This window comes from Medicago truncatula, chromosome 4, assembly GCF_003473485.1.
Source record: "Medicago truncatula cultivar Jemalong A17 chromosome 4, MtrunA17r5.0-ANR, whole genome shotgun sequence".
Taxonomy (NCBI): Eukaryota; Viridiplantae; Streptophyta; class Magnoliopsida; order Fabales; family Fabaceae; genus Medicago; species Medicago truncatula.
Window position 1 is genome coordinate 244,953 of NC_053045.1, and position 27,377 is coordinate 272,329.

At 33.0% G+C, this 27,377-nt stretch overlaps 4 protein-coding genes, 1 long non-coding RNA gene and 2 other non-coding genes across 10 annotated transcripts; 3 read left to right on the forward strand and 4 right to left on the reverse strand.

Annotated features, from left to right (window-relative positions):
• Positions 1-2,429: 2,429 nt before the first annotated feature.
• LOC25491166 (uncharacterized) lies at positions 2,430-3,935 on the reverse strand. Of its 2 annotated transcripts, none has more exons than XM_013599037.3 (4): positions 3,596-3,935; positions 3,319-3,476; positions 2,857-2,993; positions 2,430-2,695 (listed from the first exon to the last, which is right to left on the reverse strand). In XM_013599037.3, the coding sequence occupies exons 1-4, from the start codon at positions 3,832-3,834 to the stop codon at positions 2,528-2,530; spliced, it is 702 nt and encodes a 233-aa protein (XP_013454491.1). In that variant the 5' UTR covers positions 3,835-3,935; the 3' UTR covers positions 2,430-2,527. The 2 variants fall into 2 exon arrangements, with proteins under 2 accessions (XP_013454491.1, XP_024637536.1); XM_024781768.2 differs by having other exon boundaries at positions 2,430-2,698.
• Positions 3,936-4,589: 654 nt separating this feature from the next.
• LOC112421414 (uncharacterized) lies at positions 4,590-6,875 on the reverse strand. The gene is made up of 3 exons (XR_003011741.2): positions 6,659-6,875; positions 5,332-5,441; positions 4,590-5,172 (listed from the first exon to the last, which is right to left on the reverse strand). It is a non-coding gene; the product is annotated as an uncharacterized lncRNA (long non-coding RNA).
• Positions 6,791-6,874, forward strand: TRNAL-CAA (transfer RNA leucine (anticodon CAA)). Its single transcript has one exon. It is a non-coding gene; the product is annotated as a tRNA-Leu (tRNA).
• A 3,983-nt stretch (positions 6,876-10,858) lies between the features above and the next one.
• Positions 10,859-11,554, reverse strand: LOC120580203 (uncharacterized). The gene is made up of 2 exons (XM_039833687.1): positions 11,187-11,554; positions 10,859-11,076 (listed from the first exon to the last, which is right to left on the reverse strand). Exons 1-2 carry the CDS (start codon positions 11,423-11,425, stop codon positions 10,995-10,997), a joined length of 321 nt encoding a protein of 106 aa, XP_039689621.1. The 5' UTR covers positions 11,426-11,554; the 3' UTR covers positions 10,859-10,994.
• A 2,640-nt stretch (positions 11,555-14,194) lies between these two features.
• Positions 14,195-18,278, reverse strand: LOC25491169 (probable plastid-lipid-associated protein 10, chloroplastic). Of its 2 annotated transcripts, none has more exons than XM_039833602.1 (8): positions 18,056-18,278; positions 17,861-17,974; positions 17,643-17,777; positions 17,437-17,514; positions 15,761-15,841; positions 15,038-15,124; positions 14,740-14,795; positions 14,195-14,656 (listed from the first exon to the last, which is right to left on the reverse strand). In XM_039833602.1, the coding sequence occupies exons 1-8, from the start codon at positions 18,188-18,190 to the stop codon at positions 14,542-14,544; spliced, it is 801 nt and encodes a 266-aa protein (XP_039689536.1). In that variant the 5' UTR covers positions 18,191-18,278; the 3' UTR covers positions 14,195-14,541. The 2 variants fall into 2 exon arrangements, with proteins under 2 accessions (XP_039689536.1, XP_013454493.1); XM_013599039.3 differs by having other exon boundaries at positions 14,213-14,656; positions 17,437-17,532.
• A 51-nt stretch (positions 18,279-18,329) lies between these two features.
• Positions 18,330-18,413, forward strand: TRNAL-CAA (transfer RNA leucine (anticodon CAA)). The gene has a single exon. It is a non-coding gene; the product is annotated as a tRNA-Leu (tRNA).
• Positions 18,414-21,723: 3,310 nt separating this feature from the next.
• Positions 21,724-27,259, forward strand: LOC25491171 (V-type proton ATPase catalytic subunit A). Of its 2 annotated transcripts, none has more exons than XM_039833006.1 (20): positions 21,724-21,992; positions 22,190-22,316; positions 22,438-22,493; positions 22,590-22,646; positions 22,735-22,846; positions 22,944-22,981; positions 23,084-23,185; positions 23,402-23,453; positions 23,552-23,628; positions 23,740-23,841; positions 23,945-24,007; positions 24,096-24,228; positions 24,569-24,675; positions 24,896-25,090; positions 25,308-25,394; positions 25,522-25,626; positions 25,957-26,054; positions 26,156-26,234; positions 26,514-26,602; positions 26,685-27,107. In XM_039833006.1, exons 1-20 carry the CDS (start codon positions 21,912-21,914, stop codon positions 26,797-26,799), a joined length of 1,875 nt encoding a protein of 624 aa, XP_039688940.1. In that variant the 5' UTR covers positions 21,724-21,911; the 3' UTR covers positions 26,800-27,107. The 2 variants fall into 2 exon arrangements, with proteins under 2 accessions (XP_039688940.1, XP_013454494.1); XM_013599040.2 differs by having other exon boundaries at positions 21,912-21,992; positions 23,402-23,458; positions 23,557-23,628; positions 26,685-27,259.
• The last annotated feature ends 118 nt before the right edge of the window (positions 27,260-27,377 follow it).

Genomic DNA, 27,377 nt, shown 5'->3' on the forward strand with positions numbered 1-27,377 from the left:
ATTGGCTTGGATATATTTTTTTCTGCATTAAAAATTGATTACATGAAATCCAAACTCAACCATTATTTTACACTATATCAGTAAAGTTTTTTTTTATAAAAGAAATGCATTCCTTTATTTTTAATCATTATGTATTATATATTTTTCATTCAATAGCATAAAAATCTAGAGTGTTTGAAAAAAAAATACAGATTTGAAAACAAGTGTATAGAGATTTTCTGACTTCCTATTTCTAATGTACTACTTCCTATTTCTTTTTCTTCTTTTGTTAAACTTCTATATAATCTAATTTTTAACAGATTTGAAAACAAGTGTATAGAGAAAATAATATGTAATCTCAGTTATGTAGGAAAAATTCTAAAAATGATTGTATGATGCTATAAGAACGAAGCACCAACTTCTACAATTCTTTCCTAGAAAGCCAGAACAGGATTAATAGAGGTAGAGAGAGAAGCAAATAGAAAGAAAAAATATTTAGAAAATAAACATAAATTTTTCAAATTACACAATCAGCTATAACTTTACAATGTTTTCAAAAGGAAAAAGTGGGTTTTTTCTCTAACTAAAAAGTGTAGTTTGCTAGAAGATATATAGTATCTTCTAATTTTTAGATGAAGTGCATATATATTGATTCAACTGAGTCCAACCGAACCAACCAATTTTTCATTGGATTGGTTCAGATATATGTTATTCATTAATCATAACTTTATGTTGAAATATATATGGTATTCATTGATCACAATTTATGTTTAAATATGTAGATGAAATTTATAGTTAAACTTGTATAAAGCCTTTGCATCTACAAATTTTATAGGAATAATAGTCATTTTGAATCCTTAATGTCTAGTTAGTTTAAGAATAGTTATTTAGTGTATTGAAATTTCAAAATAATATACATGACTATGTAATTCATTAATCCAAATAGTCTTTGATATTAAAATAATCTTTCAATGTTGATATCAACTATTTTTATATAAAGACAGATGTGACTAAGTATTTATTAGGACATATATGACAATAATAAGAGAGACTATTTTGACTAATACAATGCACATTAAAGTTTTTTGAAATTTCAATACATCGAAGGATTGTTGTTGTTACTCGTTACACATTCACGGACAAAAATGTCAACTACCTCAACTTTTTAACTTTACCAATATATGTCACATGTTTTCTTCTTTAAAAAAATATATATATATATATATCACATGTTTTATGTTTTTTTTTTGACAAGTCACATGTTTTATGTTGATGCATTGTTCTCCCATCACATGCATATAAAGAGCGCATATTTGTAGGCAATGAAAAGCTTTTGTCCACTTTCATCTTCAATGGAAGACTTTTTGTGACAATCAATAAATAAACATGATGTATAGTAGGTATTAATAGCACTTTTAGCTTTAATTCTTAAAATTGAGAGTCTCCGACGTTGAAATGATTTCCGATCCATCTACGGTTGGAAGTTTATATAACATTTTTTTTTAGGTGCTCGCCAATAGATTGTAATGTGTTATGGGTAATGTAATTTCGGAAACCAATCAGCTTTTATTCATGGTAGATAAATTCTACATCGAATTTTGATTGCAAATGAGTTGGTAGAAGATGCTAGGTGCTCGAACAAGGATATGCTTCTTTTTTTAAAGTTGATTTTGAGAAAACATTTGATTCAATAGATTGGAGTTATCTTGCAGATGTCATGAAGAAAATGGATTTCCCAACCTTGTTGGACAAGTGGATTATGGAGTGCATTAGTACGGCTCCGACCTCTCATTTGGTAATCAATCAACATTTCAAGAATTATCTTCTTCTCTCTAAAACTCTTGTTCAATACTATATTTGCATAACTTCTCCTTTGTATCGGATTCTATTCTAAATTTTTAAAATCTCAACACTTAGACTTGAATTTATCGGTTTGTCCCTAAAATCCTATTTTTCCGTCTCACATAGGTTTTTTTTTTTTTTTTTTAAAAAAAAAAACAAGGTTTAATGTTGTGAATCGGTGGTTGTATACTTGTGTTTAACTTATGCAGCAACAATGTTTTAGTGTTTATGTAAATGCGCACGCATTCAAAATTTAGCATTTAAGAAACTAATTGATGCAATTATTTTCTGCATGTGTTATCAAGAATTAGTTAACCTTGATGACAAAGACACTGAAATAGTTTCGGATCATGGACCTTGACAAGGATTTTTAGGATGTTTTGTTTTATGGAGATAGAGATATGGCTTTAGATATGTATGTAGTACTAATGCAGCAGTGTTTTTGCTTACAAGGAAAGGAATTTGTGCATGGAGTGAACTCAGTGAAGTGATAGTGCTCCTCAGCAATACTTGTTCAAATCATCTGATTATTTTGTACTATTGACATCATGTTAATAGGGGATTTTGTTCATTGTATAAATATATATAATTAACCACAGTGTAGTCCCTTTTACTCCAATGAAATGTAGTCATCATATATAAAGGTCTATATTTTTCAACATAATTTGTCTTGTACATTTAATATGCTTTGAAAATCTTCAGTTTGCTAATAACCTAACCAAGCAGATGGTATTGGCTGAAACCTACTTTTGGCACATGCCAACATATCATAATAATCTACATGGTTGAAGCAATCACGGAAATCTGTAAAAAGCTTCTCAAACACCCTCCATTGAACTTTGACTGATCTAGTGTAAGGATATGGAAGAAAAACCTGCTGAAAGTTATTGCAAAAAATCATTACATGATCAAAGAGACAAAAATAATTACAAAGATCTCATCCTTTTGCACAAATCTATGAAATAATGATAAAGAATATATAGGTATAAAATTGTAAGTGTCTTAAGAAGCAAGCAAAATACTAACTAAACTTACATCCCCTTCATGTGCAAGGCGTTTAAGTAAGCAAAAGGTATGCTGATTTTCTTCCAAATTGTCAAGAACAGCCAGCCAGATTCGAGATACAAGTTCATGGGCTACGTCTCTTGACTTGCCGCAAGCAATAAACTGATCTGCTAAATAAAAACAAAATGAATGATCAAAGTTCTAATAACTATTGATATAAATAATAACAATAATAATATAATCCAACATGAGCAAGATAAACCAACTTAGAGAACTAATTCATTTCAATGAGAATCATAGGATCAATTCAGTTTGATATGTCAAAATAAAGCTGAGAAGTGGCATTGTATATGGCCGCCTTTACTAGATTATGGGAAACCATATTAACCTCTCTCATAAAAAACGCGACATAAGAGTTGTTACGAGATAAACCAAAAGGACATAAAGATATAAGTGTAACAATAAAAGTAAAGAAGGTGGGGCATGCCATACCAATCATGGTTCCGTGAAGTATTCCACCATGAGGAGGCATAATCGAAAGTTGAAGCTGCTCTTTCAAAAACAGATAACTGTGCCCAACAATTTCATCCACTTGTATATCAGGATCAGAAGCAAATATTTGTTGACTTATATGTAAGGCCATGAATCTCCTGAAATCATTAGCATACAACATCAATTTGTGAAACATTAATATAATTATAAACTATAAACTATATACAATCCGAACTAGAATCCTGATTGTAACAATCTTTGATCAAGTTTTACTTACCTTCTGGCTAAACCTGGAGGAATAGGTCCAGGCCAAGTTTGAGAAGGATTGGTGAATGGATAGATGTGAGAAAGAGCAGCTTGCCAAAAACATTCAGTTCGGAAAAGAGATGCCCACTGCTTCTTCACACATGATATTTGTGTCCAATCACTCACTTCTGTTCTTATGAATATCTCTATCATCACATGATCTGGAAGTTTTTCTATATCAATCATCTCTTTTGAATTTTTACTCTCCATAGAGATTTCTTCTATTAGTTTCTTCTATCTCTTCTGTTCATATATAGATAGAATGAAGAGAAATTGGAGGTTGGATGAAAATATGAAAATGGAGTTCCAAACGCGTCTTCATTATTATGATGTTATATGATATGATATGATGTTAATATTTATATATTATTTATTATTAATATTTGGAGATGATGTTGCTTTTTTACCACCTAACCACCAATGATTTTAATTTTAGCCAAAACTAGAAAAGCAATACTACAATCTATTTTAATTTTACCATCCATAGTGTACTTGCTGGTCCATAGGTTGCAGTAATGGATGGGTTCCCATATTTTGGCTGCCAGCCCCATCACCTTCCTCATTATCCAGAATCAGAATCACATTCTTCTATCTTCATTTCATCACCCTTGGATCTTATATCAGTATATCACCATGTCACTGCCACCATCAAGTTCCATTCATTTTCAATAGATCTGAACACTTTTTTTTATGGATTGTTCGAAGTTTCATTTAGTGCAGGTTTAATATCACTGTGGTTTGGCAAGATAGCAGCGAGTTGTCGTGGCTCATCGTGATTTTGATAAACCCACCATGTTACTAAACATACATTTACCATCAAGTATGATGAACTATTTGGCAAATACAATCTTAATGACAGGGTTGGAAGCTTTTTACCAAGACTTCAGAGTATAACATATAATCTATGTCTATGTTTTTAGCCTTTGTTTACAATTTGTTCAAATGATACTTATTTAAATGCGCAATTTAAGAACTATCAGCTTGACATCTGATATCAGAAGTTACATTGAACACAAACTATATTAATATACAATGATGAAAATGAAATCAATAGAAACAAAACAAATTTACAACGCCCCATCCCCCAAAAAGTAGCAAGTTCAAATAATATCACAACAATTACATATTATTTCCCTGTTCAATGAGAAGATTCCTTGTGGGCTATAGGCCTCCAATCTAATTTTTCCTCTCCTTATGGCCAATTCAAAAACGCCGGCTCAGTGAATGTTACTGTTATATTGCAGACAGGCAGTTCAAGTCATAAACTACTTATCAATGCTCATTAGTAAAGTTATTGGGCTCTTGTAAACACAAATACGCCTCCTCCTCCACCAACAGCACGACCTAAAAGCATATTATCATCCAAATAACACTGGAAATATAGTGCTCCAACTGATTCCCTACAATACAAAAGAGCGCCATGTGCCAAAATTTCCAACGAAGAGACTAACTATTTAAACAGAGTGGCCCATCGCATATATATGTATACCTTCCTGGATCCCTCACAGGAATCTGAGCTTTGAAAGCACAGAGATATTGTTGTAAGATCTGCAGGGGAAAAACACACTGTATAAGTTAACCATTATGTCTAATACATATCTGGTCTGCAATGGTCCTCATGCAAACACACTATCATCAGGCCATTCACATAAAATATATCACCGAAGTTTTGATTAGAAGCAGAAATGGTATCTAGGTATCGACTACCTGTAAGATAGTGAATTCAAATTAAAGTGCAAGTGCAACAGACAATGGTAGTATTGCTGGAGAAATTAGAGCCTGCAGCTGTTCACACAATTTATATCTTGAACTGTGATCTGGCAGGTAAAAATTTCACATTTGTTATAACAGCATCATACCAACTAAAGAAGGATATGTTATATTCATACCAGTTATATATGATAGTATTTTTCTCAATCTTACTAATATAGAAGTGAAATTTGAGGGATCACCTCACCATCATAAAAAAAATCAGATTATATTAATTTTTTAACAAAACAATTTACTAACAAATATCAAAAACAAAACTGAAGTCGATGATCACTCCAACCTTAAAAAAAAAAAAAAAAAAAAAACTTTTTACTAACAAGAGAAGAAAACGTATGCATCTTGTACTAAAAGTCCCTGCATCAGTTTAAACATATTGTATCTCAAGTTTTTAACTATAGTAAAAAACATGTTCATGCAAGTAAAAACGACAACCTCTTGAAATTGAAGATAGATATTACGGACTGACAAGAGTAAACTTGGCAGATACAACCAATGTAGTTCCTTCTTGTTCCTACATCATGTAGGGCAAGATTTCTTTAATAGTTGCCAAAAGGTGCATGAAAGCTACAAACCTTAAGCATATGTATTTCAATATGTGGTTAGGCTAGGTGTTGGGAAGAGAACAATATGTGCAACTCTTAGAATCAAAAGAACTAGGTTTTGAGTAATGATACTATTTCACTTTCTCGCATATTTTAACACACCCTTTAAGATAAAAACTGTGAAATTCTTAGCTAGCATGGAATCCCGGGTCTTTAATTTACACAACATGTCTACTGCGATGAAAGCTAAACTGTTAAAGCATGTGTCATGTTCAAGATACATAATTAGTTCTTCATCAAGGATGAAGTATAGTTATATTGGCATACATACTCTCTGAAAAGCCTAAAAAACCAAAACCTAGCAATGCATATGCAGTTTCAATAATATAAAAGCAATCACAGGTAACAGGAATAAAAATGACATTTTTTTGGCACATTGAACTCTAAGAAAGAATAATCAAGTAAGTATCAAATTGATGTCACATTTCCAGCTGTGACTGTTGGGAAATGTAATAGGTACCGATTTAATGGATCCAAGGAGAGAAACAACACAGAGAGAGACATTTGCTTTGAGGCAAAGATGTTACATTTCTCAGTTTTGAGTTTGTTACATGAATTGCATATGGTTAATGTTTTGTTCAAGTTTCCTATTCATTCTAGAAAAGATAACACAAGAATACTAAATCATGAATTGAAATTGAAATTGAAAGCCAAATCCATACCTTGATCCTCAACTATTTTCAGAGTGCCAAAGCCAAAGCTTCTCTTTCTCGGATTACGCTCACATTCTTGCTTGCCATCAAACAAATTTTTGTTAATTCCTTTTTATTATTGTAGTGATAACTCTTTTTTATAACAGGATGGCCGAGTGGTCTAAGGCGCCAGACTCAAGTTCTGGTCTTCGAAAGAGGGCGTGGGTTCAAATCCCACTTCTGACATTCAATTCTTTTTCTCTCTTTTTTATTTTTGTTGTCTAACTCGTTATGTTATTATACTTTTTTATTTCTTTTTCCTAATTAATAATAACTCCTTTTATTTTTATTAAAAATCTAACTTGTTACTTCATTTTTCTCTAAAAAAAAAAAGGACTGTTGCACATTTAAGTAGAATTGTATTTTTTTTTAGTGGAAGCAATAAAATTTGTAATTAAATATAGGTTTAATTACACTTTTGGTCCTCGTATTTTGACCAGCTCGCGAAAATGGTCTTGCCTCTTTCAAATTGAACAAAATCGTCCTTAAACTATCATGTTTTTGCAGTTTTAGTTCTACTCCCTTATTTTCAACTCCATAAACGCACAAAAGTGACAGTTTTAGTCCAACCACCTATGCTCAACCATGAAATAAATAAGGAATAAAACATGTGAGTACAAAGAATCTACTTTATTCAGCACACTAAAAATAAAACCCAAATTTCTAAGACATGTTTCATGTATGTAACATGACTTAGTAATTAGGTTAGTCTGCTGAATAAAGTAGATTCCTTGTATCCACATGCTTTATTCCTTATTTATTTCATGGTTGAGCATAGGTGGTTGTACTAAAATTGTCACTTCTGTGCGTTTCTGGAGTTGAAAATAAGGAGGTAGGATTAAAACTGCAAAAACATGATAGTTTAAGGACGATTTTGTTTGATTTGAAAGAGGCAAGACCATTTTCGTGAGCTGGTCAAAATGCGAAGACCAAAAGTGTAATTAAACCTTAAATATATAATAGGTTTGAGTTTTACTTGTTTATCTATTAAATGCCATGAAAGTGTATTTAAAAGTCTACTTCCTTAGAGCATCCACAATGGTGGGTGCTTCACCTATTTAGTACCGAAATTAATAAGCACCCTCCTTGTGGAGAGAATGTGTTTGGTGCTTATAGAGAAGGGTGGTTATATAAGCACCCTCTCTCTCTTTAATTTTAGTGGGCCATATGTAATAAAATGTACACAAATCAATAAACTTTGTTGAAATACAATGACATTGAGTTATTAATAGGATCTATTTATTAACTTTATTTTGAGGTGCTGGGTTGGAGATATTAGGTGTTTATTAAGTAATATCATTGAAAATTAAAAAAAAAAAATGATGTTTACATGCATGATTCACTTAAACATCCAAAATGGAGTGCTATGTTGGAGATGGTCTTATTTTTTTTCAAAGACAATGCCACTATAATTGGTGTAGATTTTCATAAATAGAATAGCAAATTAATGGGTGAATAGATTAATTTATATTTTTTTCAGAGAAGATTAATTTATATTGTGAAATATAAAATGTGATAAATTTATGTATGACAACGTCAACATGTTTAAATCGATGTAGGACAAATGTTTGGTGGTAGTGATTTTTCTAAAGAGTTTATACATTTTCGAGAATCAACATGTGTATCTAGGAAGTGTAGCTTTGGATGACTCGACATATTTTGATACATTGTTTAAAGAGAGTGAATCATCAACTTTATCCTTGAGTTTGTAAGGATCGGCCAAAATCGTCCCTCAATTATGCGAAATATCAAATTAGTCTCTGAATTTGGCATATGTCGATCAATTTAGTCCCTCTGTTCAATTTGGGTGTTAACGGTGCTGACGTGGCCGTTAACCTCTCACATGGGTCTCCATGTCAGATGCCACACAAGCAGGGATTAATTTGGCTGATAGTGACCATAATTTCCAAGGACTAATTTGGCTGATTTGCTGAAAATGCTTTGCTTTTTCTTCCCCAATTATATAAAATTTCCAACGGCTATTTCTTCTCCAAATATATAAAATTGGCATCCTAATTTTACAATCTGTAATCTACACTCCAAAGTCCCCAAAATTTCTTCCAATAATTAGTGGTAACGTTCTTCCTAATTCAAAAAATTTCAAACCCTAATTATTTGACTAACTATCAAATCAATCATTACATTATATTAAAAACCCATCAAATAAGTCATTGAATTATTTAATCAGATATCAATTTGATCCTCGAAGCATATATGTGCAAAACAATATAAAAAATTCAGAAGACACAACTTGATCCTTAAATATTACATAGGCAAAAGTCATAAGTCTCAAGTCTGAAATATATAGGCAAAAGTAACTCAATTATGGGGCATTAACAAGTCACAAGTCTTAAATATTACATAGGCAAAAAGAAACCCAACTATAGGGCATATGGGAATTCACTCGATGAATAAAGTAGTTGTAAGCTGCCTTATCTGATCCAAGGGTCAACCAAACATGACAATGTTCTTCTAGCTTTAAGCCTCTATTTCCACGTGATGCAATGTTCTTTGTTTGGTATATTAGAGGCTTTCTAGCTTGTGTCTCCTTTTGATTTGGTGTGTATTTATTGATTTTGTATTACCAATATCTTGTTTTTTTATATTCAAGTTCATGATCTATCTGCTTGTTATGGGAAAAAAGGTTGAGATGACCAAGAAGACAAAGGAAAATTGCAGGTGGGGTTTAGTATGGGAAAGGGAAGTTGTTTTCTACCATGGGAAAGTAATTTTATCCATTAGATAAATGAGGAACATTGATCTTATTATAGCCACTCTACACTATATTTTTTAATTTTTTCTCAATCTTCAACATACATGAAACCAGAAAAAACTTTATTGCCTCCATCACAAAAAACAAACTTAACATTCAATTCAAGCAATACAGGAATCAAAGCCATGCAACTCTTCCATTAACACATTTTGGGCTTCTCTTTCGCTGAAGCCTCTTTTCAATTGGTTTTCAATTTGAAAATGGTTTTCATTATGAAAATGGTTGAATTAAATGAATCAATTTGAAACCCAATATTCAATTAAAATTGTGCAACACGTTGTTAAACAAAAGAAAGAGATGGAAGCAAAACATAAAGGATATCCCAAATTCTTGAATGAAAATGAGAGGATACACGTTGTTGAAGATGAACAGTGTGGATGTCGTAGTTTGCTGGTGGTGGACAATGAGGAAGATGAATTGTAAAGGTTGAAGATAAAGGGACAAAAAAAAATAAAAAATTTAGTGTGGAGAGACTATGATAAGATCAATGTTCCTCATTTATCTAATGGTTAAAATTTACTTTCCCATGGTGGGAAACAACTTCCCTTTCCCATACTAAACCCCACCAAAATGGCATGCTATCAAAAAAGATTTTGATGCTTTCTACTAACTAAGTTGTAGCTTAGATGTAATCAATTATTTGTAACTTCTAAGTGGTTATGCACACATAACATTTGCATATATACATATTTTATGATATAATAATAAAGTTTTATTGCATAAATAACACTCAAATTATTACATGCCAAAAAATATTTTTTTCGTTGCAATGGTAATATATTTTTTTTAGAGAAAGAAATTTATACTATTTATTAAATAATAAGTCATTGATATATGGCGGTACATCAACAAGAGATAGCATTCAATGGGTTATATTATCACAAACTTTTGATAGCATTTATAAGAGAAAACGCTGCCTTAAGCCATCCCTATAATAGTGCTTAAACGATAAAAAAACACTATCTTAAACCACTTTGTTATAACACTTATAGGTTAGAGCGTTGTGTAAAACCAATCTTAGACGGCTCTTAAAAGTTAAAATGCTATCTAAAGCCGTCCTTAGATAACACTTTAAAGTAAAAACGCTATTTATAGCAAAAAAAAAATGCTATCTAAGCTCTTTTTTGGCATAGTAACCAACTTAAAATCATAAAGATATATACCAAAAAGACATAAGTGTAACAATAAAAGTAAGGCTTAATTGCACTTTTGGACCCCTAACTAATTTAAATATAAAACAGTCCCCTATGTTTTGATTCTTTGACAGTTTTGGACCCCCAAGGCAAAAAAAAATAAAATTTGACACGTGGCACCTCACTTAGGGTGCCACGTCAGCGTTGACCGAGTCAACAATGGACTGGGGGTCCAAAACTGTCAAAGAATCAAAACATAGGGGCTGTTTTGTATTTAAATTAGTTAGGGGTCCATAACCGCAACTTTTGAAAAGATAGGGGTCCAAAAGTGCAATTAAGCCTAAAATAAAGAAGGTGGGGCATCCCACACACACCAATCATGGTTCCGTGAAGTATTCCACTATGAGCTTCCAAAGGTATAATAGAAAAATGAAGCTGCTCTTTCAAATAATTGTTGATTTATATGTATGGTCATGAATATCCTGAAATTATTAACATACAATATCAATTTGTGAAACACTAATATACTATAAACTACATAGAATCAGAACTCAAATCCTGATAGTAACAATCTTAATCAAGTTTTACTTACTTTCTGACTAAACCTGGAGGAATAGGTCTAGGCCAAGTTTGAGAAGGATTGGTGAATGGATAGATGTGAGAAAGAGCAGCTTGCCAAAAACATTCAGTTCGAAAAAGAGATGCCCACTGCTTCTTCACACATGATATTTGTGTCCAATCACTCACTTCTGTTCTTATGAATATCTCTATCATCACATGATCTGGAAGTTTCTCTATATCAATTATCTCTTTTGAATTTTTACTCTCCATAGAGATTTCTTCTATCTCTTTTGTTCATATATAGATAGGATGAAGGGAAATTGGAGGTTGGATGAAAATATGAGAATGGAGTTCCATGTGGTCATTATTATGATTTATGTGATACGAAGGACATTGGTTGGTTGGTTAACAATTGAATATTATTTATTTTTTTATTAATATAACTAATACTATTTTTGGTATGTTGTTGCTCTTGCAGATTCCTGTTGTTATTATGTAACCGAAAAAAAGATATGATATTAATTTTTAGCCAAAACTAGAAAAGCAAAAATAAATTGTGTACTTGCCGGTCCATATAGGTTACATTAATGAATGGGTCCTCGTATTATGGCTGCCGGCCCCATATTATTACCATGTCACCGTCACATCAACTTCTTCATTTATGATATGCCCCATACAGAGCAAAGAGATGCAGAGGGTGGTTCTGCCGTAGAAATGGCTTCTGTCGCGGTGGTGCATGGTGTGGAAGAAAGCGAGCTTCTATAGAGGAAGTGAATGTTAACACTCCAACGCTCAAGCATGGGTCACGATTATATAGGCAAGGAGATTGATAACCGTCTATGTGAAATGCGACGTCATTTGAGAAAACCATTATCAAGGGCTTCAACGATGGGGATCAACTTAGGGTGCGCCCCTGTGCAGTAAGCCGCACAGGACTTCGAAGACTTGTGATTAAATTTTGCAGCACAGTCTCAGCCTAAACATGAAATCAGATATATTCGAAGACTTTCCTTGCTCAATCTCAGCCTGGGCATTACCCAATATCAAGAACGCACCTCTGGAATATTTAAAAATTAAAATATCAGGCAAAAAATTGTTGGAATTCAGAACCACACCAGTGTAATGAGAGGTTATGTTGTGCCTCTAACAAAGCTATAATCCACAGTTCAGCAATAATGGTACTTCAAGTCAAGTCAATCCTTACATTCTAGAAGTCATAGGTGTTTGTAAAAATCAATCAATTTTAAAAACTTCATGGAAAAAAATATTTATTAAAACCTTTAGCTGAACTCAAAATGAATAAATGCAAGACTTGTTGAAATCTATGGTGATTTGGATAAAGTGTTGCACACCGGTGTACCCACGATTTAATGTTCTAATATCCAAGCTTCAAATAAAATGAATTAGAATGATAGTCAAGTAGAATTTAACCACAATTCACAGCTCAAATAATGTGTTCTTTAATTACTGGACTGAACTGCACTTAAGTTACATTGAACACAAACTATATTAATATACAATAATGAAAAGAAATCAATAGATACAAAACAAATCTACAACACCCTCCCCTTCAACCAAAAAGTAGCAAGTTCAAATAATATCACAACTGTTGGAGATGCCCAAGATCCAATCAATTATGTAGCCAATTTTAGAATTAATAAATATTCATTATCTTGTTTACTGTTTAGTGAAATAGTTAATTTGATAATGTCATTGATTAAAACTATAGACTTGTTATCATGATAGAGATTATGATAATGAGAAACAAGTCTTTTATTATTTTTTAATCTAAATTGTTCTTGATCGTATGATTGTTGTGAATAGGACATCAATAATTCGGATAGATCAATATATATATGTGATAGTCTTTATTGGATAAAGATTAATAAGTCTCATTTATTAAATTACATATATAGATGATGCATATAGAGATGTGATCATTAAACTGACTCAATTGAGAATTTCTAATGGTCGACATTACCTTAAATTGTCAATAGAAAAGTTCTCAAGAAAGAATATAATAATTTTCTTTGACTTGAGATTGTCATAGTAATTAACATGTTATTTATTGTATTTTGATTCTGAACACCTAATACCTTAGGGTGCTAGTTGAAAGGATATTGGATACGATTAAATGCTTGTATAATTAATGACTAATCAAGATGGGATCCGTCAATTCTTGGTAATGAGTTTGAACTCTATGATAAAATCAAAACCCTGGCCATGGAAACTAAATGAAAGAAGAAATGAGTTTCTTAAGTCATATATGTTAACTTATTAGAGTTTGACAATTTTACCATGCTCTAGAGTTAACAAGAGTTGTAACGACAGAAGAAAAATATTATGTCATTTTATTTGGTTCTTGAAAGTAAAATAATACTTCATACCACCTGGACGTTAAGGAGTGTTACTAGACGCCTACCTTGATTAATATATTAATTTGATTAATCTATTACCAGTTTAGTATTGAACCTACAGGGTCACACACAAACGAGTGTTCTAATTCTTACTAAAGAATTACTTTATTATTTGATGATTAAATTGAAGAATTTAATTAATCAAAATATAAATTTTTTAAGTGGAATATTATTGTATTTTTTGCTAGTACAAAGAATACAAAGAATATATAATTAAATTCAGCATATTATAATTATTTATTAAATTAAATAAATTGTACGTTGAAGAAACGTCTTTGATTTTATATAAAAAATGTTGAACATTTTAATTGATTCATATAGTCATATGGTTTTATGTATATTATACACAATTATATGAAATTAAAATGGTCAATGTCTTATGTAGTTAACAACGTCCATTTTCTTTCTTTTAAGTAATTAGCATTAACCTTTGTTAATTGCTCTTTACAATAATTGACCATATAAAATTAAAAAGGTCATTAAGATGAGTCAACCTTCTATTTGATAGTAGTGTGTGTGACTTATAAATAGACTTTAAGTGATTTGATCAAAACACACAACACAACAACAAGAATACAAAATAGAAATATGCTCTAGTTTTCTAGTTCCACTACTCTCAGGGTAAGAATTGGTCTCGGTGTGGATACACGTAGAGTCTTCATATCATTGAAGAATTTTTCATGCTTCAAGAATTGATACAAAGGTACACTTTTAGTATCTAATTTATAATTTTATAATTTAAGCGCAAAATAGATCCAAACTTTATTCCGTTGCATGTGTTATGAACACTATTTTACTTAACAACAATAGCACATTATTGCCTTATACAATGATGAGAATTCCTTGTGGACTACAGGCCTCCAATCTATTTCTTCCTCTCCATATGGCCAATTCCTCAACGATGGCTTATCGAGTGTTACTGTTATTGCTGTCAAACAGTAAAAGTCTTAAACTACTGATCAATGCTCGTCAGTAAAGTGATTGGGCTCTCGTAAACACAAATACTCCTCCTCCACCAACAGCACGGCCCAAAAGCATATTATCATCCAAATAACTCAGATAATATAATCCTCCTACTGATTCCCTACAATCCAAAAGAGCATTATACTCATAATTTTCCAATAAAGACACTAATTAATTAAACAAAGTGACCCATCATATATATACCTTCCCGGATTCCTCACGGGAAATTGAGCTTTGAAAGCACGGAGATATTGCAATATCTGCAAGAGAAAAACACACTGTATAAGTTAACAATTATGTCGTATGCATATCTTGTCTGCATTGATCCTCATGCAGATATACTACCATTAGGCCATTCACAAATATATCACCGAAGTTTTGATTTGATGCAGAAACAGTTTTATGACATAAGTTATCAGTGTCAATGGTATCACGTATCGAATGCCAGTACGACAGTGCACACAAATGAAAAATGCAACAGATTATACTAAGGTTGATTTACCTGCAAACTTATAAAAGATCGTGGTAGTATTGCTGGAGATATTAGAGCTTGCAGCTGTTCACTAATATTTATATCTTGAACTGAGATCTGCCAGGTATAAATTGCTCATTTGTTATGTAATCATCATACCAACCAAAGAAGGCAATGTCGTATTCATACCAGAATATAAATCATGTATGATGATCCTTTTCTTAATCTTAATGATGTGGAAGTGAAATTTCAGGGATCACCATCATAATAACAAATCAGATTATATTGCCTAGCATATATGTTTTATACTCCAACATTTCTTGAGGAGTAATAGTAAACCATATAATAAAATATGGAAATGGGGCATGGAAAAAATGTCATTAATTGTAATGAGGTTTTTTCTAGATTACCTTTAAAGAATGGTGGGTAATTTACCCACCAACCAATGAAAATGAGCAATTTGTTGGTGGGGTCAAGATAGTTCATGGATAACACTTAAAAATGTGCTTATGTGGCTAATGTGTATTGGTTGGGGTAAATTACCCACCATTCTTCCATGGGTACCCTAGTTATCACCTTGTAATGAATATCAAAAGCAAATTGAACGTGGAAGATCTCTCCAACCATTAGAACCAACCTTTTAATTAATAACAAGAAAAGAGAAATTATATGTTGCAAAATATCGGCATCTGTGTAAGTATATTGTATCTCAACCAAAGTAATAAACATGTTCATGCATATTAAAATGATTACCTCTTGAAACTGAAGGTAAATATTTCGGACCGATACAAGAGTGAACTTGGCAGATACAACCAATGTAGCACCTTCTTGTTCCTGCACCATTGTATCTCAACCAAAGTAAACATGTTCAAGCTGACGAAGGAAGGACACTTAAGCTTAATTAGTTCAGGGGAAAATCAAAGATATATTGTCAATATTTCTTCAAAGCTGAAAGTGAAAGATGCTACAACTTTTAGAAATCAGAAAGGGATTTAAAGATGAACCGTTGAGGCTAACTTGATAGCAAATTATTCCATTTTATTACATGTTATTATAAAAACTAATATTAATGTGAACAGATAACAACATATCTAAACGTTCTCAAGATGGATGTGGATGGATCTCATTCTACTAGGAGCGACACTTCCTCTTGTGGAGGAATTTTGAGAAATCACAATGGCCGCTTCATCAACGGCTTCTAAAGCAATATCAATTCTAGTAATGCTATATTTGCTGAGATATGACCTCTTTTTAAGTGGAATTAATCTCTCTCTCTCTCTCTCTCTCTCTCTCTCTCTCTCCCTCCCTTCCTCCCCCTCTCTCTATTATTAAAATAATCGTTGAAGTTGACTCCCTAGTTGTTTTTTTTTTTTGGGTCTTCGATGAAGTGGTAATCCACTGAAAATAAACTCACACACAACTGTGAGGTCCCGGGTTCGAACCCAGGTCATGGCGTCCAGCCTTGCAATTTCGGCATTTGACAGTTGAGCTAGGACTTCTAGACAGTTGTTTTCAATATGGTCAAGAAATGTCATTCAGCATATATCTTGCTCTCCAAATTCTCCTGGAAGATATTAATGAGCTAATGCACCTTCCAAACTGGACAGTTATTTTCTGCCATGCTCTTTGAGAATCAAATAAGTGTGACCACTTCTTTGCTCAGCTCGGGCATACTGCCCTGTTTTCTTTGCTCGTAACTTATACTGGATGCATTTGTATCCAAGTCCAAATCCAACCCTCTAGTGCTTAATAATATTCCACTTCTCAAAGGTGAGAGCAACAGACCTCAAGAATAAGTATTTCATCCAATTTAGTTTTTTGCAACCATCTAAGGTTAGGCTAGGTGTTAGCAAGATAGCAGTATGTGCGACTCCTAGAATCAAAGGAACTAGGTTTTGACTTTTGAGTAGTGATATTATTTCACTTTCTCGCATATTTTAACACACCCTTCAAGATAAAAACTGTGAAATTTTTAGCTAGCATGGAATCCCTGGTCTTTAATTTACACAACATGTCTACTGCGATGAAGGCTAAACTGTTAAAGCATGTGTCATGTTCAAGATACATTATTAGTTCTTCATCCAGGATGAGGTATAGTTATATTGTCATACTCTCTGAAAAGCCTAAAAAACCAAATTCTAGCAATGCATATGCAGTTTCAATAATATAAAAGCAATCACTGGTAACAGGAATAAAAATGACATTTATTTTGGCACATTGAACTCTAAGAAAGAATAATCAAGTATGAATTGAGGAGTAGCTAAACTGTGCATGATATTGCAGAAATTGAGGGGGAATGAATGAATGAAACAATAGACAACTTTAAGAATGATGACAGTTATATGGGGAAGTCACAATTCCATAGTCTGAACTTTAGGAAGTTGATTGCAAGAAGGCAAGTAAGAAAGTAAAAAAGTAAAGGGAAATACCTCAAGGAAATTAGGAATACTCCAGCGGACAACATTGCGAATAATACCTCCATTAGAGATATGACGGCATTCAAATTTCTGAAATATTTGTCCGACCTATTATCTCATGACAGAAGCAAAGGAAGTAAAAAAAAAAAAAAAAAAGGTAAGAAAACAGGGAAAATGATGGTAAGGAAGGAAGGAAGGAAGGAAGAAATAGATAGTACTTGAAAGAAAGGAAGAGTAGCAGCAGCTTGGAAGAGAATGAGAACATCAGGAGCGGAAGTATACTGCAAGCGCCAAGTTCCATCCAACTTGTTAAAATCAATTGGGTCACCCATGTTACTTCCTTCCACATTCACCTGACATTGATGATTGATTATAAAGAAAGAAAGAATGCTCGAAATTGAATGAAAATAGAGTAGTACTAGTATTAGTAACTAACAAGAGCTTCCTCAATAGAAGAACGTTGATGAGGAGTTGTTAAGAGTCCTCTTTGTGTGTCTTGGACAGATGTTAAAAGCTCATGCTTATTGTTTTCTAGTTCAGAATCATATGCCTTCAAAATCAAATGAATTAATTAATTAATTAAAAGTGATTAACCCAATCTATCTATCTATAATTAGAATGGAAACCTTACCTGAGTAACAGAAGATGCCATAGCCATGGAAATGGATTTTGATTTCCTCCTATTAACATTGTTGAGTGTGTGGCTTCTCCTTCTCCTATGAATACATAGTGATGAACTCAAATTCAAATTGAAAGCCAAATTCATTTTCCCAACTCAACTGCCAAGCTAAGCTTCTCCTTCCTTAATCAGTTACGCTCGTGTTCTTGCCATCACACAATTCCTTTTTATTATTATATGATAATCAATAAGATATTATTACCGAACTCATCATCAACATCAATTCGTCAGGATGGCCGAGTGGTCTAAGGCGCCAGACTCAAGTTCTGGTCTTCGAAAGAGGGCGTGGGTTCAAATCCCACTTCTGACATTTAATTCTTTTTCTCTCTTTTTTATTTTTGTTGTCTAACTCGTTATGTTATTATACTAATCTTTTTTTTTTTTTTTTTTTTTAACAAAAGTAACTTATACAATAAGCATGTGTTACAAAATAAAGTATAATGATATTTATTGAAATAAAATTCCTCTAAATAAGAGTAAGAAACGTGCAACATTAACTAATAAAAATCTCATTTATACCTTGACCGAAAAGAAAAAAAAAAAATCTCATTTATACTGAGTTGCATTGTTATATGTAGAAGTCAGGGTTCAAACTCTAAACACCTCATTTATTCACCTTGAAAAAAATGAATTCTAGCCACTAAATACAAAAAAAAAATAGTATCATCCTTAGTCTTACAACAAATACAATTTGAGGATGCCCGAACACCCTTGAATGATAATTAGTTAAAATGCGATCATGAGCAACAACCAAATGAATGTTTAAATATGACGAAGACCTTCCAATTTCTCAAAAATTTTCCATTCGCTTCGGTGTTAGCATGATTATCATCTTACATGTAATTATAAGTGCTTTTGATTCAGCATTGTCGCGTGTTCATGCCTCCCACAACCAATAATATCAGGACCATCACCACTAGAAGGAGCTGCGAGAGCTAACACCTTCTTAGTTATGTTGTTAAAAAGGAAATTTTGATCCCAATTACCATAATAAGTCATCGCATCCTTTACATGAAGAGTGGTATCCACAATCAAATTTGTCGCTAGAGAATGTTAAGTCTTAATCTAACCTATTATCATATCATTGAAAACATTTAACTTATAATTATTTTTAAAGTCATGGATATGAATGTATGTGACTTATAATCATTTAAATTTTAAAATTTTACTTTATTCTTTTTATATTTTTTTTTTTGTGGTGGTTGAGGTTTAATCCCCGGACCTTGCATATTTTATGCATTGTTCATACCAACCGAGCTAAGCTTACGAGGACATTCTTTTTATATACATATAAATATAAAAAACAATGAATACTAAAATTAAATGAAAATTTGCTAAAAAATATTTCAGTAAATTATTAGTATTTTGACAAGTTCCACAAATTACTCTTTTTGCAAGGCATATTGGAAGCAGGTTTAAGGGGTTGAGAAATACTTGGAGTGGGTGGATTTTCTCACGTTGTTCTTGAAACATTTTTTTTTTTTTTTTTATTATATAAAATGGTCTAATGAGTCCCAAATTCAATCTGATTTAATACACTTTATTATAGAAACTAAAGGAAACAACCGAGTCATCCATATTATATATGCGGTTCAACCAGTGATTTATAAGTTTTATTGATTTTATGATATGTTAGGATAGTTTATGTTAGAATAGTTTATGATTTTATGAATGTACCTTTCAACTGCAATAATTATCTTACCCTTGAATGTGGCAAATTCAAACTTGCTAAACCGCAGGACTCCAGCATGCGATGAACATTTTAAATGATGGTATTCAAATGTCAAAAGAATGAGGTGCATTCTTTGACACTTGAATATCATCTTTCAAAATGCTCATCGAATGCTGGATTTCTGCCGTTTAACAAGTTTGAATTACCCAATTCAAAGGAAGACAGTTGTTGCAGTTGAACGTTTGTACCTCCGAACTACAACAATTGTGTTACCTTTGAAGGGGTAATTTCAAACTTGCCAAACAACATGACTCAAGCATTTTGTCCGACATTTATGTTTTTCTTTGAAAAGAATAAATTTTTGTTAGACTTGTTTTAGATGATGGTATCCAAGTGCCAACGAAATGAGGTTCATTCCTTGACACTTAATACCTTCATCTAAACCAGCCTAACAAGAATTTAATCTTTTCGAGCGAAATGCTTGAGTCCTGCCCGTTTGGCAAGTTTGAATTACCCTATTTCAGAGGTAAGACAATTGTTATAGTTGGAATGCACCTTACTTTAACTAATGACGATCTTCTGGCGGAATCAAGCTGTTGATGATATCTTCAGTTGATCTCAGCAACGTTACCCGCATATCGATCCACTGGAACATGATGTGCTCCCAAAACATGCTCGTCACGTTTTCATCGTTCTTTAACTCCACCTAAGTGAATGATGCTCTCCCCTCGTCGAGTGTTGGACGTTTATACCGAACGTGTTCCACCCTCCTTGTGTCTCTGGGGTTGACTCCTTGGTTGAATTCAGTCAGTTCATCCTTGAGACCTCTTAACGTTACACCAAGGCACCGAACCTTCAACCTCTGAGGTTCTCCGCCGTTGAATTGTGCATGAACGTCGATCCACCTGACCATTGTTTCCAATCTACACAGTAAGAAATTAAAAACAATCAATAAAAAACTCATTCAAACATTTCATCAAACACTTGATGTGCAAATTATACATAGACACTAAAAATCATAAAAATAACCTTCAAATTAGTAACATAATTTTTTTTGTTATAACGTAAAATATAAAAAAATTATTCTAACTTATATTTACTCTTAAAATAAATCATATACTCTTACTAAAATAAAAAAATAAATATAAAACATCAAATTAAAATATAACCCTAAAATTTTAAACTATAACATAAACATCATACAAACATTTTAACTAAATTAAGCAACTAACATTTACTCTAAAAATGAATTATACTATGTAAATCTATTCCAAAACTAAAATATAATAATCTACTCAAAAACTAAAAAATAAAAACATTTATAACAACTAAAATGTAAGTTAATAGCATTATAATTACTTAATTGTGATTTTGTTGAATAAATTTGGTTGAGTTTTGTAGAGAGATTTTTGAGAGAGATTTGGAAAATAATTTTGGAAGATGCGATGAATAATGAGTGAGAGAGCTTCTGCCAGATTTGTAACAGAAGATCCTCGACAGTTAACTGCTGAGAGATATTTAGATAAATTACTCGTGTTTCTCGGCCTTTGCATATGTGTCAACAACAATTTTCATAAAGTAAAGAGAGAAAACAAGTTAAATCTGGAAGGTAAATGAATATATTATTAAGTAATTAATTATTGAGTGAAAATGGAGGACGTTGAAGAAGAAGAATGAATTGAAAGAGTGAAAATGACGACGTGGGAAGGAGTGGTAGTACATGTTTGGATTGGATGATAAAAAAAAAAAGAAAGAAAGCAGCAGTAGTAAAATATGAGCAAGAAATAGAGAGAGAGAGACAGTTAAAAAAAGAGGAAAGAGCGTGATCCACATACATACATAACATGTGTCCGCACCCGGGTCATTATTTGTTTTGTTTTGTTATAAAAATAAAAAATAAAAAAAAATAAACACCACAACACAAACACAAACACAAAGGCACTACTAATCTGATCATCAAATATCAATCAATCAATCATATATAACAAAGAAACAGAAGAAGTTCCCGATCTATATCTCTATCTCTCTCTCTCTCTGTCTCCACCCCCTGGGTTTTTGATCCAGATCTTCTTCTTCTTCTTCTTCTTCTTCAATTTCATTCATCATCATCATCATCTCTGATCTGTAAGTAACAAAATGCCTGCCGTGTATGGAGGAGCTCGTATGACCACCTTCGAAGATTCTGAGAAGGAGAGTGAATACGGTTATGTTCGCAAGGTCAGTCAGTTCCATCGAATTCATTATTTATTACTACTTTACTGCACGATTCACAATTTTAATTCATTTGATCTTTGATTTCTTCTTCATTCATCATACTTATACGCACGCACGCACGATCTATCTGCTATTCAATTTCTTTTGCTGTCTTATATCACTATTTATTGATTTCATCCATAATTTGAATCTCATAACAGGTTTCTGGACCTGTCGTCATTGCTGATGGCATGAATGGTGCTGCTATGTATGAACTCGTCCGTGTTGGTAATGATAATCTCATCGGTGAAATTATTCGTTTGGAAGGGGATTCTGCCACTATCCAAGGTACCTCTTCTTCTAGATTCTTCTATACTATCACTACAGTATATTTCAATTTAGATAGAATACATTATTTTCTGTTCCCTTTGTTTGTTTTTTAATTTATAAAATAAATCTGCAATTTCAGTTTATGAGGAAACCGCTGGGTTAATGGTTAATGATCCTGTGTTACGTACTCACAAGGTTTGATTCTATATCTATTTCTTTTTATTTTTCTTTGTTTTCTCTTTTGCGTACTTTGGTTGATAAGTACTATTTCATTTCTTTTAACTTTAACAGCCTTTGTCCGTGGAGTTGGGACCTGGAATATTGGGAAATATTTTTGATGGAATTCAGGTTTTTCTTTTAACTATCAATATTTGGTTATAAATATCTGATTTCAATTGCCGGCTTTTCAAAATTTGAATCTTTTCTATCTTAACAGAGGCCATTGAAAACTATTGCAAAAATATCTGCTGACGTCTATATTCCTCGTGGTGTGTCTGTTCCTGCACTTGACAAAGATACACTTTGGGAATTTCAGCCTAAGAAAATTGGTACATATTGTTCCATTTTATGGTCAAGTTCTATAAAGAAAACATATACACATCCCATTTGTTCTGATATTCTGTTCTATTTTATTACTGCTGACAGGTGAAGGAGATCTATTAACTGGTGGAGACTTATATGCTGTATGTTTTCTAGCCAATTAGATTAGCCTATGCGTTGTTATATATATGTTCTATTTGTAGATTTTTTTCCTGAATCTTTTTGTTGATTATTTACCATTGCAGACTGTTTTCGAGAACAGTTTAATGGAACACCGTGTCGCACTTCCTCCTGATGCCATGGGAAAGGTTACCTATGTAGCACCAGCTGGCCAATATTCCTTGAAGGTTTGTCGGTTAAACTTCTGTTGTTTATTTAGCTCTATTTCTGTTAGAAGATCATTCTCAAGTCCATTATTTCATTTTTATGTTTAGAGTGATGTGTTTATGTGTATTATGGCAGCTCTTCCAAGTTTAAATGCATTTATACATATTTTTTCCTGTACTCTCGAGCTTCTCTATATCTTTTGCAATATTTGGTTACATTATTTCTATTATTTGCAGGACACTGTGTTGGAACTTGAGTTTCAAGGTGTCAAAAAGAAGTTCACCATGCTTCAGGTTTGTGGCCATCTCTTTTTTTTTTAGTTGCTTGATTGAAGTATTGGTCTTCCTTATCCTTTATTAGAACTTAATATACATACTGTACCAATTTTCAGAGTTGGCCTGTACGTACACCGAGGCCTGTTGCATCAAAACTTGCAGCTGATACTCCTCTTCTTACTGGTCAGGTAAGCTTAATTTTTATTTTGTGCCTTGTGTATGATCAAATTCTTTATTTTGTGCCTTGTGTATGATCAAATTCTGATAGTTTTGTACCTGATGACTTCTGTTTTGTGTAGCGCGTTCTTGATGCCCTTTTCCCCTCAGTACTTGGTGGAACTTGTGCCATACCTGGAGCTTTCGGTTGTGGTAAAACAGTCATTAGTCAAGCTCTTTCTAAGGTGATCCTAACACACCATGTCAAGGAACAACGATGATGTAACTATAAACCGCTTTTAATAATTTGGCAGACCTCTTAATTTTTCCTTTTTCCCTCTTTGACAGTATTCAAATTCTGATGCTGTTATTTATGTTGGTTGTGGGGAACGTGGAAATGAAATGGCAGAGGTATGCTTCCTTCTACGTTATGTATAACAAATATTTGTGCTTGCTCTTGCTGTTATGCAGCTGGTAAACCATTTTAATGTTTGTTCAGGTTCTGATGGACTTTCCACAACTTACAATGACATTACCTGATGGTCGTGAAGAATCTGTCATGAAGCGTACAACACTTGTGGCTAACACTTCAAACATGCCCGTGGCTGCTCGTGAAGCTTCAATTTATACAGGTGATTTCTTACCTCCTCAATTCTAAAACTTTTTTTTGTTCATAATTATTAATCTTTTACCAGTTCTCTTCTACTGTCAATATTTGGAATGTGAAAAAGTATATATAGTATTGCAACGAGTAGTGTTTCTCAGGACCTGTTATTTCTGGGCAGTAGATTTTGTAGTTAATTTGTGCTTAGTGTAAAAATTGAGGACCCAAATTATGCATATTGATATGCCATTTTATATTCCCGTATTTCTTACCTGAGATGAAACCTTGTTATATTAACTGCTGTGAGCTTTAATACCCCTTTTTTTTTATCTTCTAGATTCTGATAATATTTTGTTTTCGAGTCTCAGGAATCACTTTAGCCGAGTATTTTAGAGATATGGGTTACAATGTCAGTATGATGGCAGATTCCACATCTAGGTGGGCAGAAGCATTGCGTGAAATCTCAGGGCGACTGGTGAGAATTTCAATTATGCAATGACAGTTATTTACCAGTTTCTTTTAGAAAGAATTTGTTTCTTCTGAATGATATATTATTTTTTGAGCTTTAGTTTCTGATGTTGGAGTTTCTTTCTCCACTAATGTAGAATAGATAATCATATAAATAATGACTAATGATACATGGAGAAACATGGACATCGATCATTGTAAATTGATGGGGTTGGTATTTTCCACAGGCGGAAATGCCTGCTGATAGTGGTTATCCTGCTTACCTTGCTGCACGTTTAGCCTCTTTCTACGAACGTGCTGGGAAAGTAAAATGTCTTGGAGGTCCTGAACGGACAGGTAGTGTAACAATTGTCGGTGCTGTTTCTCCACCTGGAGGAGATTTCTCTGATCCTGTGACATCTGCAACCCTCAGCATAGTTCAGGTAATACTCTACTATCAAATATATGTTTGTCAAAATATAGGGCAACTTCCTGCAAATAAATTTTGCATTTGGTCGTCTTTCTGATGCCCATAAATTACTTAAACCCTTGTTGTCCCTCGTCACTATGATCGCCTTGGTTATATTTCTTCTACCTATTCTTGCCTATTCTTTCAGAACTTTCATTCGTCATGTAAGTTGATCTTTTGCTACTTGGCAGGTTTTCTGGGGATTGGACAAAAAGCTTGCACAGAGGAAGCACTTTCCTTCTGTGAACTGGCTTATATCTTATTCAAAGTATTCAACGGTATGTCCTAGAGTTGTTGTCTCTGTAACTCGTGTTTTCTCTTAAGCTATCATTTGTAATGGATATAGCTTGTGCTTGGGCTCTTAAAAATTATCATGATTTTTAATATTTTCTATATTATCATCAGGCACTTGAATCCTTTTACGAGCAATTTGATCCAGATTTTATAAACATTAGGACAAAGGCCCGTGAAGTTCTGCAAAGAGAAGACGATCTGAATGAAATTGTCCAGGTGTGTTCCTTCGCACATTAATCATCTTGGTTGTGTTGTTTAAAGAAATCTTCCTATGATCTTTCCTGGTATGGGTTGAAAATTATTCAGCTTCTTTTTGAAATAGAGGTGGTATCATAAATTATTGATGACAGACTATCAAGTAATGTCCAGTCTAAACCTGGTTTGCATAATATAGTCCATGCAATGGATAGTCTGATAAGTGGATCTTTAACATATTAGTATTGTTTTGTTGTTTGGACAAAGTTTGTCAGGATGTCTACGCACTTAATCTTTAAGTAGTAAAATAGTAAACTATACTAGATCATTCACCATCCCTGTTTGTTCCAGCTTGTGGGAAAGGATGCTTTAGCTGAAGGAGACAAGATCACCTTAGAAACTGCAAAACTTTTGAGAGAGGATTACCTTGCTCAAAATGCTTTTACGCCGTAAGTGCCCTTTTAAATTGTTAACTTCGATATATCATGACTCATGCTAGTGTTTTTACTTGTTGTCTCTCTTATATTGTTTTCTTTTGTGTTTGTAATAGATATGACAAGTTCTGTCCCTTTTACAAGTCTGTCTGGATGATGCGCAACATTATTCATTTCTACAATTTGGCAAATCAGGTATGGTGTGTAAGGAATCAAACAATTGTACATTAGAGTAATGAAAAATCCATCTAAATGTAGGCATGTAGGTTCAAGTTAGCAGTGTTGTATCTCTTTTATCCTTCACTCACATATTCTATGATTTTTTTTGCTTTATGTTTTGCATTCTTTGTCATAGCTCAGCCAAAGGGTGTTATTAGTAATTAGTATTACATCAGCCTAAGAAGAGATTTCAGTAAGATGGCTAAGTTGTATTCAAATTGTCGATCTTTAACGTGAAACTGGCTACATTTGCAGGCAGTAGAGAGGGGAGCTGGTACTGATGGTCAGAAGATAACTTACACCCTCATCAAGCATCGTTTGGGAGATCTCTTCTATCGTTTAGTGTGAGTAATTTTACTGCTACTCTGGATGACTTATTTTGACATGTAAAGTAGGTCTTATTATGTTGGTCTGTTGTTATTGCAGGTCTCAGAAATTCGAGGATCCAGCTGAAGGGGAAGCCGCTTTGGTTGCCAAATTTACTCAGTTACATGAGGACTTGACTAACGGTTTCCGCAACCTTGAGGATGAAGCCCGATAATTGTAGATTGCACGTTTGCTCAATTATTGTCTTATTCCTATAGTAAGAGGCAATCTGGTATCCAGTGGTAGCTATGTCCCGAGTGTTCTCTCGTATTTATTTGGCTGTTCGATTCATTCATATCACATTTATTTTCTTTCTTGGCACTGGTTTGGCTTTTTGATATAGTTGTATGTGTAGCTATAGTCTTGTCATTCAGTCACCTTGGCTTTTGTCCCTAGAGAATAATAGACGAAACATCTTTCAAAATATGTATTTATGCAAATAAATTTGTTTACAACATGAAGTGCCTGCGGGCATGTGGATTCTGGGTTCTGGATTCATTGATGGAAATTGTGGGGACATGAATAGACTGAACCATGCAGCAATGTGTATTTGAATTTGAAAGATCTTACATGTCAAAATTCCCTGAGCAATAAATTTTAGAAGCCTTGATATTTAAATGGGCATATTCTATTTACTTCCCCTTTCCATTCATGTATGATGATAGAAGTTATATTTTGAAATAACAGTTTCATTTTATTTTATTAAGAGCATATTGAGTTAGAAAACTCTTGTTTATTCTAAGAAATATTAAC

Coding starts and splice junctions, on each gene's coding strand:
- LOC25491166 (XM_024781768.2), bottom strand. CDS start 3,834: ATGGAGAGTAAAAATTCAAAAGAGATGATTGATATAGAAAAACTTCCA. Junction 3,477..3,595: donor CCTCCAGGTTTAGCCAGAAG/GTAAGTAAAACT, acceptor TAATGATTTCAG/GAGATTCATGGCCTTACATA. Junction 2,994..3,318: donor ACTTCACGGAACCATGATTG/GTATGGCATGCC, acceptor TTTATTTAGCAG/ATCAGTTTATTGCTTGCGGC.
- LOC120580203 (XM_039833687.1), bottom strand. CDS start 11,425: ATGGAGAGTAAAAATTCAAAAGAGATAATTGATATAGAGAAACTTCCA. Junction 11,077..11,186: donor CCTCCAGGTTTAGTCAGAAA/GTAAGTAAAACT, acceptor TAATAATTTCAG/GATATTCATGACCATACATA.
- LOC25491169 (XM_013599039.3), bottom strand. CDS start 18,190: ATGAATTTGGCTTTCAATTTGAATTTGAGTTCATCACTATGTATTCAT. Junction 15,842..17,436: donor GTATTCCTAATTTCCTTGAG/GTATTTCCCTTT, acceptor ACAATGGTGCAG/GAACAAGAAGGTGCTACATT. Junction 14,657..14,739: donor CCCGTGAGGAATCCGGGAAG/GTATATATATGA, acceptor TTTGGATTGTAG/GGAATCAGTAGGAGGATTAT.
- LOC25491171 (XM_039833006.1), top strand. CDS start 21,912: ATGCCTGCCGTGTATGGAGGAGCTCGTATGACCACCTTCGAAGATTCT. Junction 22,317..22,437: donor GGATTCTGCCACTATCCAAG/GTACCTCTTCTT, acceptor CTGCAATTTCAG/TTTATGAGGAAACCGCTGGG. Junction 24,676..24,895: donor GTGAAATCTCAGGGCGACTG/GTGAGAATTTCA, acceptor TATTTTCCACAG/GCGGAAATGCCTGCTGATAG.